The sequence below is a fragment of the Xiphophorus hellerii genome, chromosome 13 (assembly GCF_003331165.1).
Source record: "Xiphophorus hellerii strain 12219 chromosome 13, Xiphophorus_hellerii-4.1, whole genome shotgun sequence".
NCBI lineage: Eukaryota > Metazoa > Chordata > Actinopteri > Cyprinodontiformes > Poeciliidae > Xiphophorus > Xiphophorus hellerii.
This window is the reverse complement of record NC_045684.1, coordinates 15341856-15367840: the sequence shown is the minus strand read 5'-3', so window position 1 is coordinate 15367840 and position 25985 is coordinate 15341856. Positions and strand designations below refer to the sequence as shown.

Below are 25985 nucleotides of genomic sequence, written 5' to 3'. Positions count from 1 at the left end.
TTCTTACCCCATGTTCAATAACATTTCCGCGATTCTGTCTGAAAAAAGCTGTTAGTGGTTCTGCAAAGATGTTCCTGTATGTTGTGTTTGTTCAGCAGAGTTTGTTGACAGAATTATCATTTGGTGTGTGATAAATGGGTACGTGTCAGACGTGTAACACATAAAACCTGCCTGCAGTATGGCTCTGAGTGACGGATGGAGGGAGGGTTTTGTGCTGTTTACTAGGTGACGGTTTGAAAATCAGGTACAACAAAACAACAGATGGATTGTCAGGGTGGCACATAGTCTCTGTGGCACTAATCAGGTGTTTTTCTTCCAAAAGTGTGATGAGTTTTCTTGTCTCCTGGATGAAGCACAAAACAGAACACCTTGCACTGATTGTTATGTGAAACTGGAGATACTTTGATGTTGCTACTAAATGTTAAAGTGGCTTGTATTAACTTAAAACTATGTTTAGATTGTCTTTGATATTATTATTTTCTGTGGAAACATCATTCATATAGATTGATGTGACCATTACAAACTTCACATTTGCGGTTTTGGTTTGGACCAAGATTTATTTAAATTATGCTGGGAAAACATAGTAGTAGCTAAATCCATTTATTGTTGCATTTCAACATGCAGACATAGACCTATACATAATCTCAGCCTCTGCCTTCAATTGACTCTGTCATAGTATTACATAACAGAAGCTCTTGGGTACATGAAGGAATCATATTTGTATAGATTTCTACAGTTAGTTAAATTATCCCACTTGGCTGCCTCTTTGACATCCCTGCACACAAAAATTCCATCCCAAGCATCTCAGCTGGTGAGAAGCTGTGATTTCAACAAAATCTAATGACTTAATACAGGCCAATTTTTCCATAAGGGGCAGATTTCAATGTTTGCTCGATGGAGTGGGGCTGGGATCAAGGTCAGCTTGCCACCTTGATCCCAGGTGGGACAGGTACAGGCATGATCCAGTACCAACACTTTACAATTTCCTCCTGTTCTATGTCCATTTTGTATCCGCAAACAAACCATCTTGTACCCATATATCTAACAATTGGGAATTGGTTATTTTATTTACTAGTAAAGTATTTTTGATGGATTATTGAGAATTATGATCCTACAAATCCTGAAATTCACATAATATTCTGTTTTGTACTATACCATTCTCTGATTCTGACACTTGGTTGAGTCAGTTGGCCTTTTTTCATGATGTATGTTAATAGTGTAAACAACGCTACAGCATTGCTTTCCTACAATTACCAATATGTTGCTGCCTAGACCCAGATGACATTGCTCAGTCCCATACAACAGTATGAAACTGAGCCTTCATTCTTAAAGATGCACTCAGCTCATCATGCCAAATGCTTGAAATAGCTCTGGCAGCCATGTGATCTATTTTTACAAATAATCCAGATAGTACTTATTTGCTACCTGGACCTTTTACTTTTATCCAAAGCGATAAAAGTTAATGACCTCTCCTATGTCAGGAGAGGTCATTAAGAGATCTTTTCGCCATGGATCCGCGTGTATAATTTTATTCAAGTCTTTCTCATCTGATTCTGGCGAATTAAAGAAATATCTCTCACAGTGCTGCTCATCCTCTAACAGCACAGACATTAATTCCAAAATTTGCAAAACATGTTTCTTAATTAGCTTAAATAATAGAACAGCCTAAATGAACATATGTTGGGACACCTGCTTTAAATTCATTCTCTAGTTTAACAAGATAACTTGTGCTTAAGATAATGTGTGATTTATCTGCTCCTCTGAATGAAGATACATGCACGCATCTCTTCCATAGTAGTTCTTGCTCTAACTCTGACGTTGACTGATGAAACATTGATCACAGTGAACATGTGTGTGGGAGGATTCTTACACCCAGAGTGACAACTGTGTCGCATATCAAAGCACATATTCCGAGATGAGGGGCAAATTTGTGCACAAAGAGAATAGATACAGCAATAAAAAATCTTCAAGTCAGGGTTTTTCAGCTGAAGACTCTTGAGTTTGTAGTTGGATGCATTGCATACTTTTGTGAAGAATAATATTCTGTCTCAGTTTTACTGATTTACAACAAAACTGTGTCCTACTTAATTTACTTCCCAATGAAATTATCAGTTTTTTTCTGGAAGCCAATATACACTGCTTCCAACACCTAAAACAAGTAGAGCTTTATCTCTTCTTTCCAACTGACTTTATGTTGCAATGACATCAAGTATTTCTTCTGTTACCACTGTTTTCATACAGAAGTGAGGTATTTAGACTAGAAAAATACCTAAATTTCTGCTCTCTTTTTTTATATGACCTATTGATAAATCATCTTGTAATATGTTCCAGCTAGTCCTTAGATAACAAAACTAGCCAAATGGATGGAAGGAAATTCTTTAAGATATAGCTCTTATTTTCAACCTAAGAGCAAAAAAATTTTTTTTTGTTCTCAGAGGTTGTTCTACTATTTTACAAACATCTGCTTTCCCAGTAACAAGTCTTGATTGCCTTCAAAATTAAAGTCAGGTTTGATGCATCTCTTGTTTGAATTCTGCTCCTCTCGCTCAAACTTGCACTGGTCACAGGTAAACCCTGTTCGCTGGTTCTGTCTCTTCATGGATTCCTTATAGAGTTAACTCTATGAGGACAGAATGCATCAGTAGAGATGAAAGCAATGTTAAAGTAAGTCTACTCACAGTATTGGCTTGTATAGTTAGCAGGCAGGAAGCACTCTATTTAAAGAGGGAGTGAATCAACAAATATGCAGTCCTTTTGAAGGCGTGAGTAAGCAAGTTTTATTTCAGGGAGCTGAATCTTAAGCAGAAACTGAAAAATATTTGAAAGTGCAAATAAGAAATCCTATTGTTTAATTAAAAATGGATGCTGTTACTTTTTAGAAGAAAAAATCCTTCATAAAAAAAGGTTATTTTCACGCTTCATAAACTTGGTGCTTTGCTTTGAACACTGCAGAACATAATAAATGGTACTTCGGCTGGTCTCTGTTTAGATCTCTTGGTCTGAGCTGTTTAGGGATCCCTGACTTGAGTGCAAATCAGGTCACAAAGCAAACAAACTAGGAGTTGCAGCAGCCAGTGCCATCTCCGTAACATTTAATATCATTATAGAATAGATTGATGGGTAAAGGCCAGATTCATTATATCAACAAAAAGATGTGAACAGCCTGTGGTTTAGCAAACTATTCAAATAAAAATAGGCCATAAGACATGACTTTCTGGAAGCCCCACACATTTTCTCTTCTCATTGTAGCAATAGAGATACTTCAATAATTTGTAAAACCCTGATGTGCTCGTCATCTTGCATCCCTGAGGTTTTTGTCACTGTTTTCAATTTGTTTCTACAGTACAGCAACCGAGACAAAACACTATGATTATATTGTTTTGTGTTTTGATGCTGCTTCGATGATGTACATTCAATAAAGATGGGTTTATTGCAACAAAAGAAGGGAAGTTTGCAGAGTTACATCAAAATTTAAGTTTTTACTCTTAAAGTGTAAGTATTTAATGGATATAAATGAATGGCGTGAATATCTACAGAGTATCCATGTGCCTAATCATTTTTCGTAACTTGACCACTCTGAGTCCATTTGTAGAGGACACTCATTTGCCTGAGCAAAGTATCCAAGGTGGTTGAAAAGGCCCAGGGGTATTTGTGTTTCCCAGATATTTTTCTTGTGTATTTTATTTCTTTCTGCTTTACTTTGCCTTCCCCTCCTGGTTGTAAGGATCAGAGTGGCCAGGTTTGTGCACAGTCATTAAGCCGTTGCTTTATCAGCGTGAGTAAAGCTTCGCTTCAAGGCAAGCAATTAACCTGTCGGAAAATGTCTCTTCTCCTCAGCTTTTGCCCCTCTTTTCACCAGCTCATCCATTCCTGAATTAGGCTGCTTATGGAATGTTAGCATTTTTAATTGTCTCCTGGAGAGTGGTATGATTTCACTTTTCCCAACACTGAACATCGGTGCCCTGTCCTGCTTAATGTGCTGGTGAAACATTCCAGAGGGTAATTATTTGCATCCAACTCAGGCATAGTTTAGCCGAGTCAATTGGCTGATCATCGATTTAGGATGTGCCTTTCTCCCGTATTTTATCTCTGAGCACAGACAAGAATATGGGATGTGTAATTTCTTTTTTAAGCTCATTCACTGAGACGCATTTAATTCCTTTCTGTAAGGACGCGTTTAGCTGTATTTCAGCAGTAAATGAAGCAAGACCGGAACTGCAATATTCTGATTAGCTTTAGGATTTAATTTCGACACATCGTGTAACCTCATTTTTCAGCCATGCCACAAACATTAGTTACACCTTTTTTCTGTGTGTTGCATAAACAGATTAATGTGGGCTGCTCACTTGGGGTAAACTGGTAAATTGGGTAAATTGCTTTTGATCTGGGGATAGTTTGACAGGCTCATAATGAGCTGGGTGAGTCCACTCGCTCCCTGTCTGCTCTCTTCTTGCTGGATGGACTAACTGTTTGACAGTGTTCTGTCAGCTGTTGTCAGATAAAACAACCTCCTCTCTATGGATCTTACTGCCTTTTCTCTGTTGCTGGATGTATGCCACAGAATGGGGTGGGTGGTATGCAATTTTATGCTTCTATGTAAAAATGGATTCTTGAGGAAAAGCAAACAGTATAAGCCAAAGTATATTTTAAACATGTTTTCACCTGTGCTTTGTCAACTTGTGTCAAAAACACACTAAAATGTAGACGTCAATACCATTGCTGTCAATGGTATTGATGGTACCATCATATTGATGGTATTCAATATGAAGCATAAATTACAACTCTCTCCTGAGTATCAGCTACACTCAAAGAGAAAGGGTTTTACGTTTAAGAATTTATGTTTATGCATAATTGAAACACTAAAACTCTTAACAGTGTACTAAAGACTATATCTGAGACAGTTATTCTCTTCTCTACTAATCCACAGGACAAAAAATATCTTTGTCTACACCTTTTACTATGACAGGGTTAATCAAATGTACTTTTTAATATAAAAAAAAATTAAAACAGATTAATGACCTAGAAGGCATCAGAAATCTTTTTGACTCTCGGATGTCGAGTCAAGGGTTATTTTGATGGCCTAATTTGGAATTGACCTATTTCTGATATATGTGGGAATAGTATAATAGGAAAATGGGAGAAAAAAAATTACTTTTCCACTATTACAAACCCCCAGAGGATCTGCCAATTTTCACATCAGAACCCACTCAGGAAAAGCATGAAGTGCCTTATTGGGGTCTAACACATGCTGTCGTTTTTAGCTCACAGGTTCAACTGCATTCCGACAGACATGGAGCTCCATAATAACAGTTTCTTTGGTTTGCAGGCGCCTCAAGCTTACAGCCTCCAAAGGTCATTTTAAGAAAGGCCAACTGCAACATTCTCCTTCTATCAGTGTTGGCATATCTGTAGGTTGTCCACTTTAAATTCAAAACCTTGTAGTTAATGCTCAAAAAGGTGGAAACATTTTGAAAATGATATTGCCATGCTTATTTCAAAAATAGGCAAACTTTGCATGGACTATGCAAAATAAATATTAGCTGATATGTACAAAAAGATTTCTAAGTATTTTATTCTGAGGACCATCCTTTACCCTTTGGAGGAAGTTTCATAATGTATTTTTGGGTTGTAAGGAGGCCTAAAAATTAGTCAATTAGGTTTTTTTCTCTGACTTCAGAGAGTTGCATCTTAAGTTAACTAAAGCAACCAGCCTGCTAAGCTTTGCTTTGCATGTTTAGTATATTATAAACATTTGACCTTTCAAGTAAAAAAAAAAAAATGTTGCTTCATATTCAGAATTTTGAGATTGTGGTTTACCTTTATGATGCCTTCTTTCATTTCATATCCATTGCAATGTCTCAGGCAAATAGAACAATACAATATCCACCTTGGAAGGTCACACATACGTAATCTCCTTAAAGAAATAATTTTGAAAACTTGGGGTTCATTTTGACTAAATCATAAAATTTAGCTGATCAGTTGAAGTGGAAAGAAGAGCAAACAGCCTTTGGGGATAAAAGACCAGAATATAAAGATTTGTTCATGGTTTGTGATAATGTATTTATCACAGGATTTGCATGTATGCATGCAAATTTTATGCATACATGCATTTAGAAACAATGAAATTCTATGAATATTGCACACAAATAGTACTGTGATGGTAACATTGGACACATTGATCCAGTATTGTCTTATTACCAAACCCATCATCAGAACACAAAAGACAAAATATTGTAGGCTGACCACTAAGTCAAAAGCAAAAACATGGAAAAAAAAAAAAAACCTTATGGCTATTGGTATAATATTTTGCCATTCACCTTCAAGTTGAGAGATTTCCTTTTCTAAATTAGTTTCATAGCATTTTCACATGATATCTAACATAGTGAGTTTCTAAAATAATGACTTTTGCTGAACATAATAAAAAAAATGTCTTTTCTTATTTACTTTCCTGACTACAGGATTTGAGATTCATTTATAAAGTCGTCAAACGCAGGCTGAATATGCGCTATTCAGAGTCTCCTCCCTGCTGATCGTACCATCTGTCCCCTTTCATTGTGAATCCACCTCCTATCAGCTACACCTGAAGCCATGCTAACATACACATGTTATACAGAATATACACATTTAAAAAGGCCAGATGCCTTGCAGCATGGGAAGCGTGCTGTAAATGTCAGCTGGCAGATGGGTTGATAGAAAACCCCAAAAGAAAACATTCACACTACATCCTTCCAGTACTTTCACTGGAACACATTGCTGCTTCTCCTTCAGGCTTTTTATACACACAGTATTTAGGTCTAAAACTCCCATTCAGAGAACAAAACAAACAGGCAGGCATTCCTAAATATCCCAGAGCTGGAAAGCACAGTGCAGCTGTTTGCTGTATAGCAAAAGGAGAGCTGGGAAATGTAGCAGTGCTTGTATTACACATCATAACCAAAGACCGCAGTCGCTCTCACTTCACTGCCTTGTCAAGCAGACTCCGTCAAGTGGCAGGTGTCAGGGAAAAAACAATGTTAAAAAAAATCAGCTCAATCGGTTTAATAAACCCAGGAGGTCCAACAACACCGGAGTTTTTCTGCCGTAAGTGTTGCCTTCAGCTTTGTGACTTAGCAAGTAGATCTAAACAGAAGTAAAAGCCAAGAGTGAAACAAAGTTCTTAGGACCTTCTGTAAACTGCAACACTCTAGTAGTTTATAACTAGCGTTGTCTGTGTTGTTTTCATTGAAGTTAGACTTTAGTCCATTGCATGCTTTTCTCTTTTATAGGGAAGCTGTTGTCTTCTGCTTTGGCAGAACCCTTTGTTTGGGCCCCCACACAACCAAACACAAAAACACCCCTGCCGAAAACTCTTCTGCTAAAAGTAATTTTGATTGTTCTGTCCTTAATATGTATTATGTAATTTATCAAACTACTGAGAACTAAAATGTTGTGCCTTGTTCAACCTCAGGAAGGTTATTTTTAGATTAGCTACAAACAGAAAATCAAGGATAATTCTTTTCTTATTTTTATATAACAGTGGTTCCCAAACCTGCATGTTTTAGATGTGTCTGTGTTCCAGCACACCTGATTCAAATGATTGCATGACCTTCTCTGTAGAACCAAAAATTGCAATTAACCAAAAATAGGTTAATCACCTATTTATTTAAGTCAGGTGTTTGAAAGCAAGAAAACCCTTAAACATGTAGGGCACGGGGACTTGAGGGCCAGGTTTGGGAAGCACTGTTACAGAGTAATAGGTTGACAATTTGTAAATGTTGTTTTGAATAGTAGACAATCAGTGTAGAATAGTTCAGTCTATGTTTAACCAGTCTATACGTTTCAGTTTTTACACTTGTCTAAATATAAATTGGTCCAAATGTCAAACAAGTCAAAAATATTATTTTACTTGTCAAGTCTAAATTATTATTATTTTTTTAAAATAAGTAAAATAGCCCTTTAATTATCTTCATTGAAACTTTCTGAATTACCCATAAATACCAAGTTTTGTATCAACATCCACTCATTGATCACAAACTGACAAAACTAACTTTTTTTCGAAAACATGTTGCAGATTTAGACTGCCACAGTTTAACTGTAAAATCCATATTTACAGTTTTTAAAGAGCTAAAAGCAGTCTAGGCAGTGAAAATAATGATGAAAAGTAATCATTCCTTGAGTCATTTTTGCTCATTTTTGTCAGATTTTATCATGAGAGAAAAGCATTCCCACTTATATACCCATTGGAGACTGAAAGGAGTATCTTTCTAGTCTCTGCAAGCTTAGGCTCACACATGTGACCTTCAACCCCCCCTGTCCTGCACTTGGTACGTTCCTGAGTCCAGCATGCATCTTTGTGCTGTGAATCTTCGGGTTGCTACAGTAGCTGACGCCTCTGATTTGATGCAAGGCCTGTTGTTGTGCATACATGGTCCTGCGGGGATCTGCACATATTTCATCTTGTCTAAGCAGTTTGTGTCACTTGATGTTTCTGCTTTTTACATTTAATGCTAATTAACAGACAGTAAACCACATGGATGTCAATGGAAGCTTGATTTTTGCCACATTAGTGTGGAGCATCCGTTATGTTGAGTAAGTCGAATTATATTATCCACATCATCCATGTTTTATCAATAGAGGAGGTCCCATAAGCAGTGTGGTATCTGCAACCATCTACCAAGTCCAGATTTTTAGGAAAAAAAATTGTTCTCTGTTGGTGTTCTCACTGCAAATGACTAAGCAGGAGGCAAGAAGCCCTCCTACGGAGCTCCAACTTGCATGTTGGCGTACAGTTGCCTGGTTACATGTGTAGTTAGAAAACTGCTTTAATCTGTTTTCACTCTCCCACTGTGGCGATTATAGCCACTGACAGAGAAAGAGTAGGAACCTTGAGGTGTTCATCACGTATCACTTGGGATGAATAACAGTAAACAGTTAAAGATGTGGGCAGGAAGGAGAGCAGCTACAAGCTTTGTATCCTCAGAAAGCTGCTTGAAGCAGGAAGAGTTGGTCTTAATGGCAGGTAAATGTTAACAACACAGCTGCTGACTGCAGCCGGGTGTATGACTTAGGAGTTTGTTTCACTCAGTAACTGCAGAACTAACAGATAACACGTCAACTCAAAAACATCCCTGCTGAATTTGTTTTTTTATTGCATTCATTTTCTTTTGACGAGGCCCATCTTCAGATTCCCTTCATCGACTGTTGCTGCCACATCATCACAAACTCTAATTTGATTGCGAACCAGTGAAAATGAGTTTCTGCTCTCAGCCAGCTGTGAATGAGAGGTGAATGAACTAGAAACATTTTTATTTGTCACACTACACTTCCACATTTCTGGACACAAACTGATGCGTTTTCAGCCAGGAAACCTGCTAGGAATTAGACTCCTGTCCAAAAACGATTGCAGTGCTTCAAGATAATATGCAGCTGAGTTCAACGCAATTTAAAATTCAGCTGTAATGGTTTCAGCACAAATCCTGCTTTTTAAAGCATACTATTGTGTGCACATAATAGAATTATGTAAATGTTACAATAATGACACCCTGGCTTTGAAAGACTTATTCTGTTGACAGAGAAAAATTGAGAATAAAAACTGGAAAAGCAATTCCTCTCGTGGTAGATCATGGGAAGCATAAAAGCCTGTGTGGTAAACTTTGTTCATCACCCACACAGCATGCAGAGCACTTTGTAGCCCACAAAGCAAAACATCACTCTGCTGTAATGCCCTCTTGAACAGGAACAACAATAAGGCAAACAGAAACATGTACAGTTTAAACCACATACAGTGTATAAAAATACACTTAACCTATTTTTTACAGCGTTTCATTTCAGTAAAAAGAGGTAAATTACCTGACAAGTTCGTCTTTGTACACATTTATTAACTTCGCTAATCACTGGACATTAACCTCTTGAAGTTTTTACTTATCGTCAGTTAATTTAGTAACTGACCACTGATGTTACTTACTGGAAAGAATACAAACACATATGGAAACAGAAAAATAATGGATTCCCCAACTAACTCAAACTATATATGACTTATAATTATTACACAACAGCATTTAAGTGAACTGCTCCAGAAAAAAAAAAAAAATTACTCTTCAGCCACAAGAGCAACCGCCCCTTGTAGGCAGTGTATTGTACTGTACTCTACTCTGCCACTCAAAGTTCATTCTGATTGTCTGAAATGCATTGTCTGTGTCGTGTGTATTCGTTCAACAGCTTGCAAGTAATTCTTTCTGGGTGTGCGAGCGTATCAAAGAGAGGGCGTGTGATTGGGTGTGTGTGTGTGTGTGTGTGTGTGTGTTATTTACAACATGGGGGCTGCCTTTAGGAAACCTGAGCACTTGAGAGATACAGCGAGGCGGACAGAATCTAAAAATACCAGGGCTGAGTGAGCAGGGCTTAAGAAAAGGGAGAAAAAGAAGAAGAAGAAAAAGAAAAAGAAGCTGAAGTGGCTGTCTGTCCTCACCGTCAGCCCTGCCTCCTGGACATCAAGATGTGTGGTGCAGTTTTAGAAAAAAACCGAGGCTAGAAAACAAATCCATCTGCGACTAGACAACTCATTTAAATGAAGGATGGAACACGCTGCATAGTTTTATCTGTGTAGAGAGTCTGATGAAAAGGGCTACTTTTTAGGTTTGAATGGATTAAAACAGAATATTCTTCTCTCATAGAGATTGGGCTGCAGACTACTTGAAAATCACAATAAACCCCTGATGACAAAATACAGTCAGTCAAAAACAGACACCATCTCAAAGCAAATCCATTCATGACAACATTCTTATTTTTATTTTATAGAAGCAACACAGCATTTGACGACACAAGGTGTCAAATCCTGCAAAACAAAATGGCACTGATGTGACAAACGGCTCTGGGCTTGTTCTCTTTCTCTGACAACCAGAAAACGACATTTGTCCTGCATCGCACTGCCACTCCTTCTTTCTCTCTCTGTCACGTTCAGTTTTTCTTTTTCCACATAAGCACAGAAATAGAGGCAAGTGGCTCCAGGCCCAGATTTTTTTTTGGCTGAAACTACAAGCAAACTGGACAGCAGATCCCATCCCATTCCATTTCAAACAATCCATCCACAGTGCCTGTGTTCACAGATCCTAATATACAGATTATATTGGGATTTTATGTTAGCACCTAAAGCAGTGTCACGTGATTGCAAATAGAACAACATTTTTTTTAATGTTTTTTAGTATTTTGTACAAACAGAAATCTGGAAATTATGGTGCATAGTTCTCAAATGAAGAAGAAAAGCGATCTTTAAAAAGAATGTTTCCATTTCCAGTTTTCACAAAGCATGTAGAGAACATAACAAGCATGTAGGCCACATGTGTCAAACTCAAGGCCTGGGGTCCAAATCTGGCCCAACTTTTTTTTTCTTAATGTGGCCCTCTACACTCCAAATTTCATCAAAAAGCCCCTCCAGTTTTTCACAAATCTGCAAAATTCACACAAAATCAACAAATCTCCACATTTCTTTTCTGATTTTACTGCAAATTTTCTCAAAATCGGTCAACAACATTGAGTTTATAAATGACTGCTGCCTCAGCTTTACTTGATGTCAAGTTATAGTCCATAATTGATATGGCTAATTCTAAAAAGTCACATTTAATATCATACATTAGCACAAATATTGGAAAAACTCAATTTTAGTGATTTTAGCAATTTTGATTGCTAAAATCACTAAAGCAATCATAAAATCCTGGAGGAACAGCTATTTAGTGATATTTTAACAGTTTAATTGGTTTTATCAATATATTTTGGCACAACTGGCCCTTTAAGAACATTCTGATTTTTGATATGGCCCTAAATGAAACCGAGTTTGACGCCCCTGACATAGGCTGTCGAATGACACCAAAATGTAACTTTTTTTTTTTTTCAACCACATGAAAGATCCTTCCTTCGTGTACGTGACAACTTAAATGGCAGAACACATCATTTCCACTGTAAAACATGGCAGCATTATGTTGTGGGGAAGCTTTTCTTCATCCTGGACAGAGCTGATGCAAAGATGGATGGAGGAAAGCCAGGAAACTGGACCAGAGGTTCAGGACAAAGATCCTAAACGTACAGCTAGAGCCACATTGAAATGGTTTTACATCAAAGCATAAAGTAGAAAGTCAAGACACCCTTCAGTAAAAATTTTATATAATGCATTATTTTCCTTCCATTTTACATGTTTCTGGTCCATCATATAAAATCCTAAAAAAATGAAATGAATGTTTCTAATGTGACCAAATTTGAAGAAGTTCAAGGAATCAAGGCTCCACTGGCATAGCTTATGGATACACCTGATTTGTAGAGGAGACTACTGGAGAGTAAATGAAAGGCTCACCACTAAATTAAGTCTGCTGCTTATGGCTCATATATTTCCATATGAAAAGGGTTGGCTTCTTGTTGCCTATCAGTGCTGCTGCAGATGCTTAAATAGGGCCTGTTAGAATCTGAGTCTAAAGGATTCTGAAAGTGCTCCATTTAGTTTGATGCTTCAGAAATGCTGCTGAAAAGATGTTTTTTAAAAGTCTTTGAAATGTGAGCCCAGATAAGAGATGTGATGACTAAATCGGCATGCTTCTAAAAAGTCAACGCCACTTGCAGGGAGAGAGTTGAATCCCAAAGTCACAAGCAACCTTTGATGGAGTATCTGCTTTACATTTCAATTGCAGTCCGTTCTCAGTTTCTCAGTGCGTCCTCTTACAGTAAACGCCTAATGCCGTTTGCTGTCTGTTCTTCTATAAATAGAAACACATTTATGCATATGAATATGTCTCACGCAAAATCATGCTGGTGTAAAACGAAAACAGATGAGCTACAGATAGTACAGATAGTAGTTGGCAATTGAATGGTTCTACTGCAGTTTGTCAGAAAAAAACAGGTGCAGAATCTCACTCACTCACACATACCTGCACTCATGCAACCCCTCTTCCTGTGGCTTCTACTTCCTGCATGCGAAGCACACAAAACCAGCTGAAAACAGATGCGATACATAAAAGCTGGCAAAGTGAGCAGACAAACTTAAACGTACGGTACTGGGGTTTTTTTTAGAATTTTTTATTTTTTTTATGGCTGGATCAGATGCATCACGCACCGCAGCATTCACAAAGTCAGGTAGTACAACAATACACACTGAACTTGTATTGCCAGTTTCCAATTTAATGTTAACTTGACATTTGTGTCTTTCTCTTTTGGTAATTTCTTTCCTGTGTTTGGTTTAGTTTTGCTTTTTTTTTCTTGTTGGTAGTTTATCATTCTTTACATTATCTGCTGTGACTAAAACAATGTAGCTCAGGTCCTTTGAATCATTTGCAAATGCATATTCCTTTGCGAGTGCGTATTCACTAATGCTCACACGAGTCATGTTATGATGTGAGCCTTTTACAGTACAAGTTAGAAGTATACCATTGAAGACGCTTAAAACAGCTGCTGCACACATTCAACTGCAGAATGTATTGGACCTTGGAGGAATGCTTATTTGTGCCTTTATTTGAAATTCATCAGCACAAACTTTAGGCTAAATGGGTGGGAGCTAAAAATAGCTCCCATAGCCACAGCACCATGTGTAGGAGGATGTACACAGCTGTGTCGGTTGTGATGCTGCAAAGGCAAAGAAATGAAATTAAATTAAATTAAACTTTATTTCGAACATGATAGTAGTATAAAATCATACACAATAACAAGGAAAGCAAAAGACATACTTTTTGTACCACAGTAATCTTAACATGCTCGAAAAGGAGTAGGAAGAAGTAAGAGACTTATGAACTCCTACCCCCTAAACTCATATAATATTTTCAGATGGACCCTCATTAATAAATCCAATCAAAAAGTAAAAATGAACAGGTTAATTAATTTTACATTTTATCTGGGTTTACCTATGTCTAAATATGTACATCCATACCCACAGAAATATGTGTGAACTAACTCTCACACATATTTCTATATCTAGTGAAAATGACCTCTTTATGTTTCCTTTTAAATTGTATTAAATTTTGACTTTGTTTTAACTCCTCATTTAACTTGTTCCATACTTTTACCCCATGAATTGAAACACAAAAGCTCTTTCTTGTTGTTCGTAAACTACGAATACTTAAGTTTGAGTAAAATAAGAAAAGTGAGAGGAGGGAAAACTGGAAAGAAGAGTAATAGATAAAAAAAAAGTAAGGTACATTAAACTCGCTGCTAATTATAGAGAAGGCGATAACAATAGAAGAGTTTAAATGTGGTATATTGAGATGCTCTAGTCTGTATTAATATTATGCCTGTGTGTCAGTGGTCACACTTACCAGTGACAATTATAACATACTTACAATAAACACACAAAGCTACAGTCTTCAGTCAACTTTATGAGAGGCTTTGCATCTGCTGAAGCTGAAAACTACAAAATCTGGTAGACTAATGTTCACATGTTTACTTCCTGTTTTAATATGACTTGTTGGTAATTCTGCCAACTTCTTGAAACACTTGTTGTTCTTCTGCTTCCTTTACCTAAAGCTTGACCGTGAACCTGAAAAAAATGTATTGACTAGTTTCATATGTGCTGGAAAGCATTTCCAATACACCTATTATGTGCATACTTTTTGTCGTGGGGAGAAACTGTTTTATGTATTTATAGTTTTAGTTGCTAAACAATAATCTTGACATGCAATATTTTAATGAATTGTCAGATTTTGTTGGAGTGGTCTATATAAACTATTATAGATCCCAGAATAAGAAATTGCCATATTTTAGAGAACAAGAAGCAGAGTCCAAATATTTGGAGGTTTTGCTGTTTTCTGTTTTCTTGGTTGTGGACAAATGCCTATTCTCAGGAGTAAGTGTAGGATTTGGGCCACTCTCTCTTACAAAAGAGTTGCTATATTCACCCAAATCTGAAAAATGAAACAAAGGCAGATCTGGTTTTGGGTAAATATCACTGGATAGTTGTGGTCCTACTTACTGTAAAATAAAAATGAAAGCAAAAATATTAGTTCTTAAAAGAGAAATACTGCATGTTGTATCTAACTTTTAATTTATCAGAATATTTGTGCCATGATCTGAAAAAGGTTTTTGTCTGCATCAAGTGTCTGTGCCAATGTTGTACCATTTGTGAATTGCGACCAAAAGTCACGCAAAAGCAGTCCAGGGACCACAGATGGCTCTCGCGCCACAATTTGGACATCCCTGCCCTGTACAAATCAGGTCACATGACACTGATAAACAGTAAGCTGCAGCTGTCAACACTTTCTCTATGAATATTACTATAAATAGTGATAAACATTTAACTTGTCAATAGAATAACAATTATTTGTTTCCAACAAAATGCAATCCAGCCAAGCTGGCCTCACAGACAAAAACAGGCTGATATTTTTAACCACAGACTATGCAAATGATCCCAGCTGCCGTCTGCGGTGGGCCTTCCTACAGGGTACACCACTAAAGTTCAAATGAAAATAGAGAAAATGTTCTCTTAGTTTGCGACAGACTGGCGACCTGTCCAGGGTGAACCCCCCCTCTCTCCCTAAACGTTAGCTGGAGATAGGCACCAGCACCTCCCGACCTCACTAGGGACAAGGGTGTTAGAAGATGGATGGATGGATGGATGGATGGATGGATGGATGGATGGATGGATGGATGGATGGATGGATGGATGTTCTTTTAGTTGTGGCCCAACAATAGTTTCCATTACCTATCCAGTGAATAAAGATTGTTTGAATCAGTGTAAGCACTCTAAGGCTATGTCTACATGCATTAAGACTGATTGAGGGTTTCCATAGTTTAAAGTTTGGCTTAAAATATGTGAGCATTTCTCTCTCTTTCACAGAGTCAGAAGACATTTCTGCATATCAGATTTCAAATATTAAAAGGACTGAGACTGCTCATATCTGAATGCCACACGAGCCTTTTTGTTGTTCCTAAAAACCGTCCAAACCTGGAATATATTCTTCTTTTTTTTTATACTCTTTATTTAACATTTTTCATTACAATGAAACATACAACACACACAGAACTTGGTGCACTGATAAATAGATAAATAGGAAGAAAAGAAAAAAAAAACATTACAAGATGTTACACTTAGTTATGCTTCCTTGCTCTTGTATGTCAGCCATTTAGATATATATAATATATTCTTTTACATCACAATTTTGACATTGAATGAACAAATTAATAACACCTAGATCTGGTTGGAAACATATGCTTTAATAAGACAACAGAAGATGCGGTGCAGACTGGCAGACAAATAAATAGTAGATTGAATTCAGTCAACATGAACAAAGACGTGAACAAATAGTCAGTACAGGAAAGTAATGGACTGAGAATTAGATTAGAGACAAATAAAATAAAACCCAGAATCCAACAGTACTGTTATTACTGTCTGTCTACAAGCCCTAATTATAACTAACCACACTGGCCTCTTTTTCCATTATGCCTTCTCTTTCCGCTGCTACTAACCCTGCACAATGCTTGACAGTCTTAACAAAGCTTCCCCGAGGCCCTTAATCTAATAGAGCGGTCTCTGTGAGCCACACACACCAACACACCAGCCAGGCAGTTCAGAGTCATGGGGAAAAGATGAGGGACAAACATGAAACATCAGATGAATGAGATAAATTGGACGCTGGGTAAGAAATGACAGAGAGAAAGAAGAGTGCTATTCTTTTTGTTGCGTCTCTGAGGAACGTTAGTGGGAGCTCTTATGGGAGCTCATTATTCTTTGGTTTTGTGTGTGTCCATCTGTTGCCGCAGCCCACAGTTTATCAGAACTCTATCCTATGTCAGGGTGTTGAGTCCCTGACGCCACAGTAACAGAGGACAGGAGACCGTAAAATGTAAATTCACAGGACTCGATGTTCCTGTAACATGGAGGAACATCCAGGAGCTGCCCAAATCTTTTAGTCCCAGCTAAATCAAAATCACAGCTAATGTATGGATCAGTTTAATATATTCTGAATGTCATATTGAACTGACTCTCGCGCTGTAGTTAGTGGGTGGACTTACGTATATAACCCTTGTCTGTCAGAGAAAAATTTAGAAAAATAAAGAGACATCCCCTCCAAGGTTCCAGGCTGCATCAGTGCCTACCCTCACGAACAGCACAGTCATGCTTCCATCATGTCAGAAAGCATTACGCAAAGTTAATCTCTTCCCTTCAGACAAACATACCCTCCATCCCCCGTTCTCTGCTAACCAGGAACTGTGCCTTATGTTAAAATATCTCAAAGATTCAATATGAATATGAAGGGCTGAAATGATTAATTGAAAAGAATCCATTATTGAAATAATTGTCAACTAATTTAGTAATCAATTAATCTTTAACTAGAGTATACAGACTCAGAAAAGGCACTAAATAAGCCAAAACTGTACAAAAAATATATACATATTGTATTTCAGACAAAAAAAGTCTATATATATGTTCAACCCAGAACTCAAGTGACCTAGATTTTGCTTCACCTGGTTCAATTTATGTACATGTGGCACAATACAAACACTGTACAGCACCTTGAACACACCATCCACATGGAGAAACATGGTGGTGACATCATCATGCTGTGGGCTTTTTTTCCCCCACAGAGATAGGAAAGCTAGTCAAAGTTAATGGTGGGATAAATGAAGCAACATGCAACATGAAATCCTGGAAGAAGCTGTAGACAGTTGAGACTGTGGTGAAGATTCATCTCTGGTTAGGACAGATTTACAATTTACGTCAAAGCATGTTCACATGTTAGGATGTCCCAGTCAAAGTCCAGACCTAAATGCTGAGTTTAGTACTGTAGACACTTCTAATCTGAAGGCTAAGTGTCCTGAGTCTTGTAAACCATCACAGCAGAGTTCTGTGCTGCTCAACAATACAAATATATCTCTCTCCTGAACCTCGTCTTTTAAGCTTCAGAGCCTCAGAGGACACACACAGCAGGAGCTTGGTTCTTGGTTTACTGATGTGTTTGCAGCAGTGGCGATTACTCACTCGAGACGTTAGTCAGTGTGGTCTCTCCTGTGCAGCCCGCAGCAGGCGGACAGAGTATTGAGTCACAAACACCGGGGTGAATCTGAGAATATCTGAATGCCTCAAAGAGCAGAGCTCCACATCGTTCTGCTTCAGTAACCGTTGACCTCGACCTGTCAGGGTTGAGTCTGGCCTCCCAAATCTTCCTCCTGGAAAAGACAGACATTTGATGGATGAAATAAGCCTTACTTCTTTTGCTCCCTGTTTCAGTGAGCTGCACCACTTCATCATTATTTTTTGTAGCGTACGGTTGTTGCTTGTTAGAAATAAAATGTTAACTTGCATTCGCTTCTCTTGCGCTTCCAGTGGAGCTTGATGCGGAGCACTCGCAGAAAGTCCCCGGAGCCGAGCAAGCAGGGGTCCCAACACCCCAGGTGAAGCTGAAAGAGAGACAGAAGTTCTTTGAGGAGGCTTTTCAACAAGACATGGAGCAGTACCTGTCCACTGGATACCTTCAGATCACCGAGAGGAGAGGTAAGAAGAAGAAAATGTCCCTTTTGATGATTCAGGAAGTATGAGCTTATGAGTTTATCTCCGTCTATCTTATTCTTGAAAGAATACAAAGCCACATGTTATTGAGTTTAATGTTTGAGTCCCGTTGCTCCCAGCAGAGACCTTATCCACTTTAGTTGCATATGATAACACTGAGCCACTGTTACTCTGTAACAAGGATCTGTCCTTCAAGCCTTTACTTTGAAGAATGTAATCAGGCCATATAGATATATTCTTGCAATGCGACTGTAATAGAATCCTGCTGTGGTTTACACCCAATTTTGCTTCCAAATGTCAGCTCAAATTCCCAAAAGCATGTACTGAAACGTGGAGTTGCAAAGACTCGGTGTTAAAAGATGTTGCAGACTCTGTTGGGGTTTGAGATGTGATTTTTTTTTCTTCCCTCTCTCTCTCTTTTACTCATCCATCCTCCTCTGTTAATCCCCTGGAACCAGTTTATTAAAGAAGATTGTGGAGCAATGGGGAAAGAGAGAGAGAGGGAGCTAGAGGGAAGAGATTTAAGGATGAAGAAAGGAGAAAATGTGTGGGGTTTGTGTTTCTATTGTCAATCAAAACTGCTTGTGGTTAATGAAATGTTTTTTGTTTTTTTGTTTTCAAAGTAAAATCTAAAAACAAAACAGTGAAATGAAGCAAACTGTTGAATCATGGTGGGCTTTCTAACAAAAAATATCTAAGGAAAGATTATCCCAAAGGTTAGTTGACAAAACACTGCACAAACACAGAACGAGAGGTTTGGTAAAGAACATTAGAGAACAAAAACCACAACAAAGACCAACGAACACAGAAGACAGGTTAGGCAGGATTTTCTGGAGGTTATAAATCAATCCCACAATCCCACATCTCACCAAGCTCTGTTCAATACATCATCTGAAAATGGATTTTGGCACAAGAGAGAACCTCCTGAGAGAGATAGGTGGATTAATGTGAGAAGCAGTCAAGAAACCCATAGTAACTCTGGGAGAGAATCCGTTGACTGGAAAACTTTATAAATCACAACTGATGAAAGAAAGTCAGGAGAACTGACTTTGCCACAAACATGTGGGAGAACGTGCTTCAAACCGTTAAGACCAGAACGGAACTTTTGGCTCAAGTGTAAACATCTGTGGGTGTTACAAACCTAAGACTGGATGTGACCCTAAATGCACTGTAATGCATGGCGGCCACAACATTGTTCTGTTTGGACTTGAGTCAGAACTCTGGAGAATAGTCAGGAATTTTGTCATGAACTGAATCCTGAGCAAAAAATACAAAGTGAACATCATAACCCAGTAATAATCACAAGCTGGTCTCAAGAGTCTTAGACTTTACTTTTTGTTTCTTGCACATACACAGACTCACACACACACATGTACCTACGCGCACGCAACACACACACACAGGCCTTTATTTTGTGTAATTTCACTGCAGGCAATAAGAGCCCTCCCAGCAGGGGTACCCTTCTAGGCAAGGTCACACCAAGGCAACAGAGGAGCATGTCAGAAGCTGTCTGATGGGAAAAGATGTTTTCAGTCAAGAGGACCAAAATACCTTTTCAACATTACCAAGCATCACTGTTTTATTCATGTTCCTGTCCTGGAGACACCGCTCTGCATAGGGTGCAATCTGTCATCCATCCCATGTTTCACATGGCATTGACGAGAAAGGCCGTATGGCTACGCACTTGAAGGAGTCTGCATACTGAGCGTCCATTAGCACAAATTAGATCCGTTTCCGTTAAAAATCTTGGATAAGAAGCAGCCCAATGGTGAGAAACGCATGCGAGAATGGTCTGAATTAATCCCGGTGTGACATTCTGTTGTGTATAATCTGTATGTGTTTGTGTTACAGCTTAAAGGGCAGGGAGACTTTAAGGCACCCTCTATTGGAAATAACATCCCCCCTCTTTCTTTCTTTCTTTTCTCTTTCTTTGACTCTTCATTCTGCTCTCCTTCCCTGTGCCGCCCTCTTCTACTCCTCCTCATTTTCCTTGAGGTATGGTAGCAAAAGCGTCTTCTAGCACTCCTGCTCTAACAACTAATCACGTCGCTTCTTCCTCATGTGCTTACAACGCTGCTGCCCCCACGCCACCCTGCCCTGCTAACCCCCTCCCACCCTCCACCCTGTTAGTGCCAGGACTGGCTGTCTGTGATGCATGCAGCAAAATCATTATGGCAAACCTTGGGGCTCTGCACCCCCGCAAGGTGGTGAATCCAGGAGTGTGTTAGTTCATAAGAAAGATTTAATCTAAAATTGGAAATATGTTTGCTCGTTTTCATTGGAGAATTTTGTTACGCACATGTCCTGTTTTACTAGAATGTATAATCCTTTGTACATACATAAAATTAATGACTCCTCTAATTTGTTAAAGTCACAGCTTATAATAATTCAGTTCTTTGTCATAATGTGTCTCCCACTGCCATTTTCTAAGTGATTCCCAAGAATAGCTGAGTAAGCTGCAGTGCAAATGCTAAAACTGACAGACTTGGAGCGTTCCCTGTTGGTATGTACAAGATTTGGCTACGCCATATTTAATGAACATAAAGTGGCATAAAGAGTCTAATATTAAACTCACTATGTAGGTACAGCAGATGTTGTGTTACAGTAATAACTCCAAGAAAAACATATTTTTTTTCTCACATGAACACAATCTATACACAACGTCTACTTCATGTAGAAGTCAAGAAGTTTCACTCTAAATACTGTAGCAGATATTCAGTCATTTTTTCCCTCGTTATGTTTGGCTGAAGCACGGATTCCTGCAAAGTGCAGGATTTTTTTTTGTTTTTACGGTTTTACACTTCAGTCGCTTTTGCATTAGATATTTGCTGTACTCATTCAAACTGAAGACCAACTCTCAGGGTTTGTAAGCAGTCTAGAAAATGTTGAATTTAAGTCATTTTTCAGGTCTGGTTAAATAATTTTAAAACGAGAGAAAATAGTGTGTAAGTTTATTTCACACTATAAACTTACACACTTGTCATGTTAAAGCTACATAGTTTTTGCAATTTATTTATTTGTTTTTTATTTTTATTTTTTAATCATACCTGCTTTAACATTTCAAACCCCATCCAGCTTGTGTGTGGTCATTTGCTTATGCATTTGTATCGGTGAGGAATGATTCCGACTCAGAGCAAAGCGCCTTCCTTCCTGGACTCAGCTCCTTGCTGCTGCCTTTTCCACGCTTTGGTATTTCCTGATATCTGACTGTGATCTGTTGTGTCCAGAGCCAATAGGAAGCATGTCTTCCATGGAGGTCAACGTGGACATGCTGGAGCAGATGGATCTGATGGACATGTCCGACCACGAGGCTCTGGATGTCTTCCTGCACTCTGGGGGAGAGGACAACAGCGCTGCCTCACCTGTCACAGGTAAATGCTAAGTACAGAAAATCACACTGCAACCTGTCAGTTTACAGCAGTTCAGTGAACTCTGGTTCATGCCATTTAGACATAATGCAAAAAAAACTTATTTTTCTTATATATTACATTGCCATGATCTGTTTCACAATTTGTAAAAAACATTTCTGTTTTTTTAAAAGTGTATGGCGAGATGGATCAACACAAAGTAGTGCTTATTTGTGAGATGAAAGGAAAATGGGTTGGCATTGGTTGCCACTTTCTTTCTTTTTTTGTTGTACAACTAATCTTAGCCCTTTCATGCATGAATTATGATCCTTTGTGTCAGAATTTTTTTTCCATTTTTAAAAAAAATGTTCTTAAGGCATAAAAAAAAAGGTAGGAACATTTTTTTGTAAAAATAATTTTTTTATTTTTATTTTTTTTAAGTGATCAATTGTAATTTTGTCCAAATACAAAGTTGTTATTTGAAAAATACATTAGTAGTATTGTTCCTTAGGGGTTATCTGATGTCACAATATTTTTTTTACTTGCAAGAGTCGTCTACAGTAGAAGGAGGGACCGGGTCTGTTCTCATGCTTTTTGTCTGTCGGCCACATTGTATTTAACAAAAATAATTTCTTGCAGCTGATGGCCAGTAGTTGATGGTATATTTTATGATGCATTAGTGTCCACTTCAGTGGTCTGTGTGCATTTATAACATAAAAATCCACAGGAAGCACAAGAAAATGGCTTTTAGATACAGTAGCTGTCCACTGTAGTGACCACTACGCATGAAAGGGTTAGAAATGTGTGCATTTGTACTCAGGAACCCCTGGGTAAGGATTTTATTAATTTTATTTTTTTTTTAAATAAAAATTGCTAGGAGCCTTCTATATATGTCCATTTCTTTCACTAGAGAGCAGAGGTTCTAGCAGATCGAATGGCGACCGTCTTTTAAAGTAAATTTTCAACACCAGTTCAATTTATGTCTCAACTTTTGACTGGGCCAGGATACCCTGCAGCCTCCCCAAACCATCTCCACATGACCTTCTTTCTGTAAACTCGGCTTGCCTCTCTCTGCTTAGAAAAAATAGGGAACAAGAACAAAACTACTGTGGGAATCAAGTGTGCAGTTTGCTCTGCAGTAGATGTATTTTTCCACGACTTGTAGGCCAAAAGTTATCAGTCTCATTTGACCAAAACACCCTCCACCACATGTGTGCTGTGTGTCACTGTTTGGTTCACTGCGAACTGCAACAGGACTTTCTATGTTTCAACAGTTACAAAAGATAAACTTAAAAACTCTATAGGATACGGGATCTTTTTTTTTTTTTTTACAAATTAAGTAACTTGGGCAGGCTATTGGTTGCACTGGAGTTTATGGAAATACCAGGTAAAATTCAAATGCACTCCACATTTTTCAATGGTTTGTTGTTTTTTTTTCGATGATTTTATGTGACAACCATAAAAAATGCAATGAAAATTGGGGTTCTAACATGACAAAATATGAAAAAATTAGGTAGTATGAATATTAGTCAAAGAGCTATATTTTACAGGGGGTGCAAGTGAATGTCCAATCTCAAGTTTCTTTGGTGATAATTCCATAAATTCACAACTGCATGTAAATTTCAAAAACTTTAAAGTTCAGAAACTTTTATTTGTAGCCCATCGTTAGATGGCAAAAAATGTCAAATGTCTGAAAAGATTACTTTAGATTACTGCTAAATAAGCATGAGAACCTAAAAGACAGCGTCACTCCTACAGGATTCTCTGTTCATTGACAATCTACCTAATTAAGTCCTTCTATTATCTAAAAGGTCCAGACATTGAGTCCTTTACAACTGAGATCAGCCTCCAGGTCCCCACCCAGGCCGAGCTCCGACACAAGCTTTCGTCCCTGTCCTCCACCTGCACGGATTCAGCCAGCCAGGACACTGAGGCCGGGGAGGATGATGAGGACGAGGAGGAGGCTGAGCAAGGAGGAGGCGGCGGCGTTGTTGGAGGAGGAGGAAGGAGAAGAAAACCCCCAGTAGTAGTGACCCTGGACGAAGAGGAGGTCCACCTGGACACTGCGCTGGCGGACAGAGAGGACCAGGATGATCAGAGCAGTCGAGACTGTGAGGAGAGGAGGCAGCAGATTTGAGGACAGTTGGACTTGATTTAAAAAGTGAAAACCCGCAGAGCTGCCAAATCAAACTTAGATATATATTCTATTCTATTGTATTCTATTCTATTCTATTCTATTCTATTCTATTTATTGGCTTTTATTCCCAAAAACCTTTCCTTTCATCAGAGAGATGACACTGAGGTTGCACTAACTGCCACATAAACTTGCCTTAAGACCAGTGATGTAAGTTCAGTCTGATCAAATGTTTTTCAAGATGTTTGTGACCCGTTTTTGGCTCAGAAAGAACTGCAATAGTTTAAGGTTTTTCAGAGAATCAGATTCAGTATTACAGGCTTCTTGCTCAGTCTTTAAAAAAATGTAGGAAACTTGCTATGATTATATTCCAGATATAAGACCATATTATTTACATGTGAATCACAATAAGTTTCAATCAGCAAACCAAACATTCAAGCGATGTTTTTTTTTCTTAAAAAAAGAGAGAAGCATTCACAAAAAATAAAAAATAAAGGAATCAATAATAAATTGTGCATTAAAAAGAACACACTTTACTTGAGATTAAGCTTATGCATGACGGAATAATCCAGAAAGAGCAGAGAAGCAGATTAATCAAAAAACACCTTTGAAATTGTATTATTTTAGGATTTGTGAAACATTCGGACTATGAGCATTGTGAAGGTAAATGATTGACAAAAACTGTTGAAAAACATTCAGAAATGTAGTAGAAAAATGTGAAAATAAGAAACATTGTGGAAATCCTGATGTTCTGTTTCTATAGCTCTGCATGTTGAGGCTGAGCGAAGCCTGTTCCTGATAAAGGAAATGAGGTCATAGATAAGCCATCGGTCTGACTCGGTAAGCTCAAATTCTGTTCATGCTTTATAGTGAAATGTATTGTGCATAAATCCTAAACCTGTTTTCTGATTGTTGGAACTTTAACTGAACATATAATAGTGTTTTTACCTCTCTTACGTTGATAATGAAAAAAGACTACCTTCAGCTTCATCAGGACTGCGATCCTAACCTTCTTTTCACAGAACAAAAGTATGTATTAAAATCAAACCAAACTCATTTCCTTTTTTTGGATATTTTTTATTTGGCTCATCCACATTTTTTAAGACAAAGCTACAGTTTTCCTGATAAAGTGGGGAAAAAGCAGCTTCAAATTTCTCACTAAGTTCTACCTAAGTTCTCACTGCAGGATGATCGTCCTGATTAAGTAAAATATATCCATAAAGCATCGTTTAAACGGATGTAATGAAAGCTATTTCTGTGCCAGTATAAATTTTGATTTTTGGTGTAATTTCGATTAATCGAGCCAATTAATGATGTGCAGAGGGCACAAAATGTTCTTACTTTCATTATGGATAAATGTGACAACCAGCTCTCATGTGCCAAATTTCGGATTTTACTCCTGTCAAAATTGACTGTGCTGCTGACATGCTGGCAAAGGTTTCAGTTGTTTTAGAAACATTTGCTCACACAAACAAACATGAACCTTGCCTATGACCTGTACATTTTGGACAGATTTCTTCTGAACTAGGACCAAATCCCCATCTTGGAGCGTGCTATGCACTGGACATCGGCCTGAAGGCTAACCCTTGTCCAAATTTTTATTTAGTTTTGGTTTTTTGGGTCGGAAATTGTTAATATTTGTGCAGTGTAAATGCATTTTTCCTTCATTTTCTTACCCTTTGTTTAATTTTCTTGACTTTCTGCTCAAGAGTGAATTGATTTCCCTCTAAACATTTTGAGAAAAAAGAAATGTGAGCAAGATTAAAAGTGTGAGTGAAAACACACCGTTTGTTCATTACTGAGTTATGGTCCTGCATGTTTGGAAAGAAAAGTGTCTCTTAAACCAGGAATTACTTTTCTGTGTGTGTATTAATTCTGTTTTTCCCGAGAGATATAAGGCATCACCACTGCAACACTGAGAGTAAATGTCTTTTCAAGGCTCAAAGTTGCTGTGTGGGTTTATTTTGAATAGTAAACAGCACTCATGTAACAGTCATTTCACTGCACTTTAAAGTTTTAAGAGCTGCTCGGGCAGCTCACAAACACTGGA

The 25985-nt window shown here is 38.0% G+C and overlaps 1 protein-coding gene across 4 annotated transcripts in view; it reads left to right on the top strand.

Annotated features, from left to right (window-relative positions):
- Window positions 1-25876, top strand: part of dtnbp1b (dystrobrevin binding protein 1b) — a 34695-nt gene extending 8819 nt beyond the window's left edge. For 2 of the 4 annotated variants that reach the window (XM_032580843.1, XM_032580847.1), the window contains 3 exons: window positions 18272-18439; window positions 21682-21825; window positions 23613-25876. In XM_032580843.1, coding sequence (XP_032436734.1) covers window positions 18272-18439; window positions 21682-21825; window positions 23613-23938 — 638 coding nt within the window. In that variant the 3' untranslated portion in view covers window positions 23939-25876. Of the gene's footprint in view, window positions 1-12959; window positions 13096-18271; window positions 18440-21681; window positions 21826-23612 lie in introns of those variants that run through there. The other 2 variants (XM_032580845.1, XM_032580846.1) reach the window with 2 other exon arrangements.
- The last annotated feature ends 109 nt before the right edge of the window (window positions 25877-25985 follow it).